At 35.3% G+C, this 7,056-nt stretch overlaps 1 protein-coding gene and 1 pseudogene across 1 annotated transcript; one reads left to right on the top strand and one right to left on the bottom strand.

The window, feature by feature from the left end:
* Positions 1 to 485: 485 nt before the first annotated feature.
* LOC120203602 lies at positions 486 to 1,346 on the top strand (annotated as a pseudogene).
* Positions 1,347 to 1,679: 333 nt separating this feature from the next.
* Positions 1,680 to 6,124, bottom strand: LOC120203604 (protein DNA-DAMAGE INDUCIBLE 1-like). Its single transcript, XM_039203848.1, has 15 exons — positions 6,001 to 6,124; positions 5,875 to 5,907; positions 5,528 to 5,655; positions 5,104 to 5,329; positions 4,831 to 4,896; positions 4,593 to 4,655; positions 4,456 to 4,500; positions 4,094 to 4,155; positions 3,372 to 3,465; positions 3,084 to 3,176; positions 2,918 to 2,987; positions 2,704 to 2,774; positions 2,337 to 2,394; positions 2,076 to 2,101; positions 1,680 to 1,966 (listed from the first exon to the last, which is right to left on the bottom strand). The coding sequence occupies exons 1-15, from the start codon at positions 6,064 to 6,066 to the stop codon at positions 1,838 to 1,840; spliced, it is 1,230 nt and encodes a 409-aa protein (XP_039059779.1). The 5' UTR covers positions 6,067 to 6,124; the 3' UTR covers positions 1,680 to 1,837.
* Between the last annotated feature and the right edge of the window lie 932 nt (positions 6,125 to 7,056).

The following is a 7,056-nucleotide window of genomic DNA, read 5'->3' as shown; positions in this document are numbered from 1 at the left end:
GCCGAATTAGCCTTTCAAATCAGTCCAGGTCTGCTCAACCTTTTGATTCCTATATTTCTTCTTCAATGATTTGGGATTGATTTATATGTATTGATGTTTCCGAAAAGATTGCTTCTTTTTCTTTTCTTTTTTTTCCGTTTTGAATTTTTGTCTATGCAAGATTTGTTCTTTTGGGTATTGGAGTTTTTCTTGTTATGAATTGAAGAATTTAGTAAAGGTAACATAGTTAATGCCATTAGCATTGTTCTTTTAGATTTTTAGAAGTGAAAAAATGAGAAACTATATTTACGAAAAACCAACGGTGAATATGAAAAAAAAATCGACTTATAGGATTGAACTATCGTATTTGATTTTTACATCCATGCTTATAGGTATTTCTTATAATTTATGATGATGTTTTTTTCCATGAATGTTTTACTTCGAATTTAAATCATAGCTTGATTTTTTTTTTTTTTGTAATTTCTTCTTATTCGGACTCCAACTAGCTTCAGTTAAGATGTCTACAGAAGCACCTGCGACCATGGAGATTGAAACCATGCCTTCTGAATCTAAACCTGAACTAAATAAATTGTCCCTGAAGCCAAAATTCGAGCCTCTTAAGGCTCATGAGATGTCAGATGGTCGAGTCCAGTTCAGGAAGGTTTCGGTTCCGCCTCATAGGTATTCACCTCTCAAGAAATACTGGATGGATATCTATACTCCAATTTATGAACAGATGAAGGTCGACATCCGTATGAATCTCAAAGCTCGGAAGGTTGAATTGAAAACGAGACCTGAGACGCCTGACACTAGTAACCTACAAAAGTGTGCCGACTTTGTCCAGGCTTTCATGTTGGGTTTTGATGTTCCAGATGCCATTGCTCTCTTGAGATTGGATGAGCTATGTGGAATCCTTTGAAATCAAGGATGTCAAAACACTTAGAGGACTTGTCTCGGGCCATAGGAAGATTGTCCGGGAAAGGCGGTAAAACAAAGTTTGCCATCGAGAATGCTACAAAGACAGGATTGTCATTGCTGATACCAAGATTCATATACTGGGATCATTTGCCAACATCAAGATTGCCAGGGATTCTCTTTGCAACCTCATTTTAGGTTCCCCTGCTGGGAAAGTTTACTCAAAACTTAGACGTCTAAGTTACTGCTAGATTGGCAGAAAGGTTTTGATCTTTGTTATTTTGAATATGTTTTGAGGTTTTGTTCTCTGAGTAGTGGACTTTAAGAGTTACCTACAATGAACCCTTGAAGGAAATTAAAAGGAATGAAGAATATGATAGATCAACATGATAGAGTGTTCTTTAGAGATTTCATTTGAGATTAAAGTTATGATTGGGAGGCATTGAGTGATATTTTTGTAAACTACCCTTATAATGCTTCTTGTTGAATTGGTTAGGGTTACAATCAAGTTTAGAGTTCGAGTTTGGCTCAAACTTCATTGAAAACGATTCTAAAAGTTGAATTCAGCGTGAAGTAAGATTAAATTATTCGATTGTTTTTTTAATAGGGGTGATTGCTATGTAATACGCACGTACCCTACCGGAACTTCTAGTGAGAACAACACCCATTTTACCACGGAACATAGCTATGGAAAGCACCCCATAAAATCTGCTGAAACAATCAATATTTTCATTGAACTTATATCAGGTTAAAACAAAGAAAATAAAAATGGAATTGGGGAAATATGAGCAGCTCAAGTTTTCTTTGGAATTGCAATACTAAGTTTGCATAAACAGCTCCAATCAAAATGCATACCAAGTACAGAATTTATATAGTGTAAAATGTTTTGAATAACTGAAGAACAATAATATTATTTCTAAGAACAAGAAATAGAAGATCGTGTCTAGCCTCCGAAGAGAATCCCAGCAGCCTGCTCTTCATTGCCATCACATAATTTTAGAGCTTCAATCACCATTTCTCTTGCAAATCCCAGCTCAACAAGCTTTGCTACTTTGGCTTCAAAATCAGGCCTCTGTAGAAAATCAAATTGCTCTAAAATTTTAGGACAGCAGTTTAACTTGGAACATATATATGATCAGGCCTCAGAATGGAGAAATATTCTGCCAAGATGGTAGATATACCTGTGTTACATCAGCATATGCACCCCCTGGGAACAAAGAAAGAAACAATGTCAAAATTGGAATAAGAATCACTTGAAGATGACTTCCATGACACCAGTTTTCGAGCGATAAAATCATGCTCAAGGAAAACAAATTAGTGCTGTATATATGTATATAATCATATGTGTACAAACCAATTTAACAATAAACTTGGATGAATTTCTGGAATAAAAGCAACAAGAAGCATGCAATGACAACATGGGTCGGACGCCAATTACTAACCAGAAGGTTGACCTCCAGATTGCACGTTAGCATTCCTCTGTGTGGTTCCAGTGTTCGTCTGAAGAATAAAAAATACCAGTCTATAAAACCTAAAACAATTCTCCATGGCAGTTATCGAAGCCAAAAAAATAACGTAAACCATGGAACCATAGCTATGTTCCTCGCAAACATGGAAATTTTTAGATCCAAGTAATTCCTTCGTGTGACATAATTTCAAGGTAGCAGAGATCCAGAAAGTGCGTAAATTAACAGACAGGAGTAGCTCAGAAGTTGTACACATGCATCTTTTTTCGCAATGATAAACAGCAATCCATTCACAATTGAATGGAAGTCCAAATCTGCGGCAGCAGATAGAAAAAGGACTTACAGCAGCTCCTGAGCTGGATGCTTGCTTCAAATTCCTTTCTTCATCAAGGTAATGAGAAGGGATGTCCTTTTCTGAGAAGAGTAAATACATTGTTAACTTCCATTATAAGAGAAGAAATTTAGTAGAACAAAGTCACGAAAAAGACGGGCATCAATGACCACATGGTAACTGATAACAAACAAAGTTGCAGATTTTACCAATTAAAATCACCAACCTGGCAAAAATGGCACAGAAACTTCTCCTCCTCCAACTCTAAGAACATTCTCCTTCAAATCAATAATACACTGTACAAATTGCACGACTTGTAAATATCAAAACTTAAAAAATTTAAGAACTAAAATGGATGGATATGCATGGAAATCAAGTAGAGCTAAAGGTACCTGGTGTTTGCGTAGCATATCCAATCCAAAGAGAAACTCCATATTCGGAGAGTCCAAAACCACGAAGGAGCATGGATAAAACATATTTCCAATCTATGATGACATGAAACAAACAACGAAGTTGATGCATTCATATTATCGGTTATAAGTATGTTTCATAATAACAGTTATAGGCTGATAAACAACACATAGGATAAGACTACTTATCAATGTTTTCTTGTAAAAGAAGCAACCGAAAAGAAAAAATAGTAAACATAATGTTATACAAGAAATCATAATGCATCCTACCTTGATTGGAGCAACATGTATACGTCCCAGAATCTCTGACTGGCCAACCCCATGAGCAATACCTTTATATCTTTGATCTAAAAGCCTCAGCAATCTGGAGGGGTCAATACCAGCCAAGCAAGATGAACCAATATGTTTTGAAGTCATATGAAGAGACAAATATAATAACATTAACAATTAAAGAACAGAGAAGAAAACATTAAGTGAACATCATTGACCATTTTCAATAAGCCAGACAATGCCGTTAAAATTTGGGCACTCTTTTCCTCCTTCCAATGTCGTTAAAATACATTGTAGCTTAACGGTTATGAAGGGGGTTTTCAACGAGGCCTCTTTCTTATCAAAAAAAAAAAAGTGAACATCATTGACCATTTTCAATAAGCCAGACTGTCACTATGTCACTCAAACTCTTTGTTTTTCTTTAAGCACCTGTGTTCGACACTTGTGTCCAAAGCATGGATAGGGGGATACGACCTCTAAGGGCCTCCAAATACATGGGAAAAAATTAGAAAAATCTAGCCATACTCGTGTGGCGCACATAACCACGTCCAACATACACCAAAGTCCGAGTAACATAGAACATAAACTTACAAACTCCCCCATACTTTTCTCCCACATAAAAAAGGAGGAATATTTCAAGGACTAATTCAATTGTGTCATGATGACTTAAAAAGCAAAGGGATTGCTACCAATGCAAAAAAGGAGAAGGTTATGGCACATACCCACAACGCTCAGCACAGCTTTTCGAAATTATAGTTGACTGTGCACCGCTATCGACAAATGCCTGAAAGATAAAAGATAAAATGATCAATTTAATAAACTTATAAGTGTCTGATATTCAACATCAAGGTCTATGTAATACAATATTTCAGTAATGCAGAATCTCAAAACTAAAACAATATAATAAACAACTGCAACAGAATTTCTTTAAAGGTCTAATGAAAGAAAAGGATAACCACATGATGAACATTGTTCTAAGACGAAAAAGTGCATGTAAAACAAAGGGTATTATGATTGAATTTATATAGGCTGAAGTACATAACAATGACTCCTGATTACATTCAATACTAGCCATCATCTCTACCTTTAATGGGATGCCATTAACCTCCATGTCCACGTACAACATAACCTGATTAGTATGAAAAGAAACATTAAATTCTTAAGGGGAAAAAAGTAATGAAATTTAGTAGGTACACTTCACAAGGAGACAAGCCTACATACCACCCTTGCAAAACCTTCAGGATTATGTTCCAAGGCAGCAGCCCAGTTCTCATCAATCCCTTTCTGTATCACAATATTGTAAACTTTCAAATAGCCCAAAGATCATACTGACCAGAAAAATATGGGAGATGCATGAGGATAAAACCACTTTGGTCAAACCATAAATTAACATTCGACACATTTCAAATGCAAATAGGTTCAACTAATTTAGACTAGTAGAATGTTGGAGAAAACTAACCTGCCGAATGGCAGCTTCAATCTTCCTTTGTGCTTCAACATCAAAAGGATCAGCCTGAAGAAGAGCCTATGGTGCAAAATCAAATAAATGAGCATCAATCACAGAGATCATCTGGAAACTTAATATTATCATAAGTATGATTAAACTCTTTTAGAATTAATAATTGATAATCAAATTGAGATATATTGAAGCAATGCATGAAAAGGTAGTGTGTACATTGGCCACTCATAATAAACCACATACAGGAACAGACCACTAGGACAAGCTACTCACAAGTTCCTCCTCCTCTTTTTGTTGTAATTCTGATCGTTGCCGATGACGAGTACGTAGGATGTCCTGAAGTTTGTTGAGATCATTCCCAAGAATAGCTTGTGCAAGTTCAGGGTCAGCCTGAAATATTTGTCCAATTAGATTAGAATCGCTTCGAATATGTTGCTGAAAAGCTCCAGGGTTCACAGCAGATCCATCGGGATTGAAGCTCAAATCATTAGTAGATGCTCTGCAAATGATTCATGTTCTTCTCGGTCAACAAAAAACAATAAAAGATTGAGAAGCTTCTTTCCATGAAATAAAACTACAGAGAAACAGCCGTGCTAAAATCTCATAATAGGCATCCAGGTTCCTTTAAAATCCGGTAAAGGCATTCTAAAAGATCCAAACAAAAAAGAAGCAAATGAATAACCAATGGATAATTTACCTAGAACCAGCACTGGAGACCATCATAATTAAATCATCATTCTTAACACCCAAAGCACTCAATTTCTCAGAATTCTGCATTTCTCTCCCATGATAAAGAAGTTGCTGCTGCTGTAATGACACATTTGTCTGGCATAAACCCAAACAAGTTCAAACCAATCAGTATAAGCTTAGCATCACACTCAACTCTCAAAACTCCAATACATGAAAAAAAAATAGAACTTTTATCCAGTAACATATATAAGCAAATGAAAGTCAACAGTTCATTTTCAAAAACCCTAAACCCTTAGCGGTTGTCCCAAATAATCCCAAAAAGGAAGCATATAAACCAAAGGGTATATCATGGACCTCCACTTCCAGCAAAGCTTTCAAATTTTCAACCTATCAGAAACAAAACAAAACAGAAAGAAAGAAAAATCAGAGAAGAAACAGAGATTTAGGATAAGCATAAAGAAGGGAGAAAGGGAACTTAACAGTTTCATGAGGATCAACGTCTAAGCTGACGATCTGTTCATCTGCCGTCATTACAATAATTCTCATCCCTGCCCTTTGTTTTCGATCTTCTTTCCTCTGTTGGGTTTATTTTGTGTAATGCAAGGAAGGGTGTGGATATCCTCCCATCCTCATATTTATCGAATATTTTTAAATTCATCACCAGTCCACCATCAATGATAGGTAAAAACATTTAAATCTACACCCGTCCACGCGGTATATTCTTAAATTCATTCACACACCTATTATCCAACTGGAAACGTACCCGTCTATACTTACCTTACAACAACCTTAAGTTATACATAAACAACAAACACGTCTATTAAGAAATATAATAAAATAAACCAATGATTATTTGAACTGAGTATTAACATATATCTTAAAGTACATAAAACACTATAATAAAAGACATAATTAAAGCCTATAATATTTTTGTTCTTTGGCACATATAAATGACAAACCCTAAAATTATACCTAAATTTATAATGATAAAAATTTAATGGGTATTTAATGGGCAGGCGGATGTGGAACGAGCGGATGCGGGGCAGGTAAGGTCTTAAACCCATCACCCGCCCACTACCCACGACGGGTACCACTTTCTAAATCAACATCCTCCTACTACCCACTAAAATTATATCTATCTCCGCCCCAATTAGAACAAGTATGATACAAAATCCACGAAATTATACTCATTTACCATCCCTATTTATCATAACAAAGTTTGTGTTTTATTCCATGGTTTTTAGAACCGGACCGGTTAGCGAACTGGTCATGCTACCGGTTCATTGGTTCAACCGATCAAACCGATTTAATCGGTCGAAAGAACCAGACGACGTCATAATTATTTAAAAAATTAAATAAAAATACCAAAAATATTTAATAAAAATACTTTTGTATATCACAAGTCATATTCAAAGCAAGTCATAACATATATAAGTTAAAAATCATAAAATCAAGTGAAACAAAATGATTTAAATTAACTACAACATAATATTTAAGGTAAAGCATATTAAATAATAAATATAATTATATAACTAT

The sequence above is a fragment of the Hibiscus syriacus genome, unplaced genomic scaffold, assembly GCF_006381635.1.
Source record: "Hibiscus syriacus cultivar Baekdansim isolate YM2019G1 unplaced genomic scaffold, ASM638163v2 tig00010141_pilon, whole genome shotgun sequence".
In the NCBI taxonomy this organism is placed as follows: Eukaryota; Viridiplantae; Streptophyta; class Magnoliopsida; order Malvales; family Malvaceae; genus Hibiscus; species Hibiscus syriacus.
This window is presented reverse-complemented; position numbering and strand designations above follow the sequence as displayed.

Excerpts from the sequence above, each read along its gene's own strand:
- LOC120203604 (XM_039203848.1), bottom strand. The coding sequence starts at position 6,066 with ATGAGAATTATTGTAATGACGGCAGATGAACAGATCGTCAGCTTAGAC. Across the intron at positions 4,897-5,103 it reads AAAAAGAGGAGGAGGAACTT|GCTCTTCTTCAGGCTGATCC; the intron begins GTGAGTAGCTTG and ends TTTGCACCATAG. Across the intron at positions 2,102-2,336 it reads ATCTGGAGGTCAACCTTCTG|GGGGTGCATATGCTGATGTA; the intron begins GTTAGTAATTGG and ends CTTTGTTCCCAG.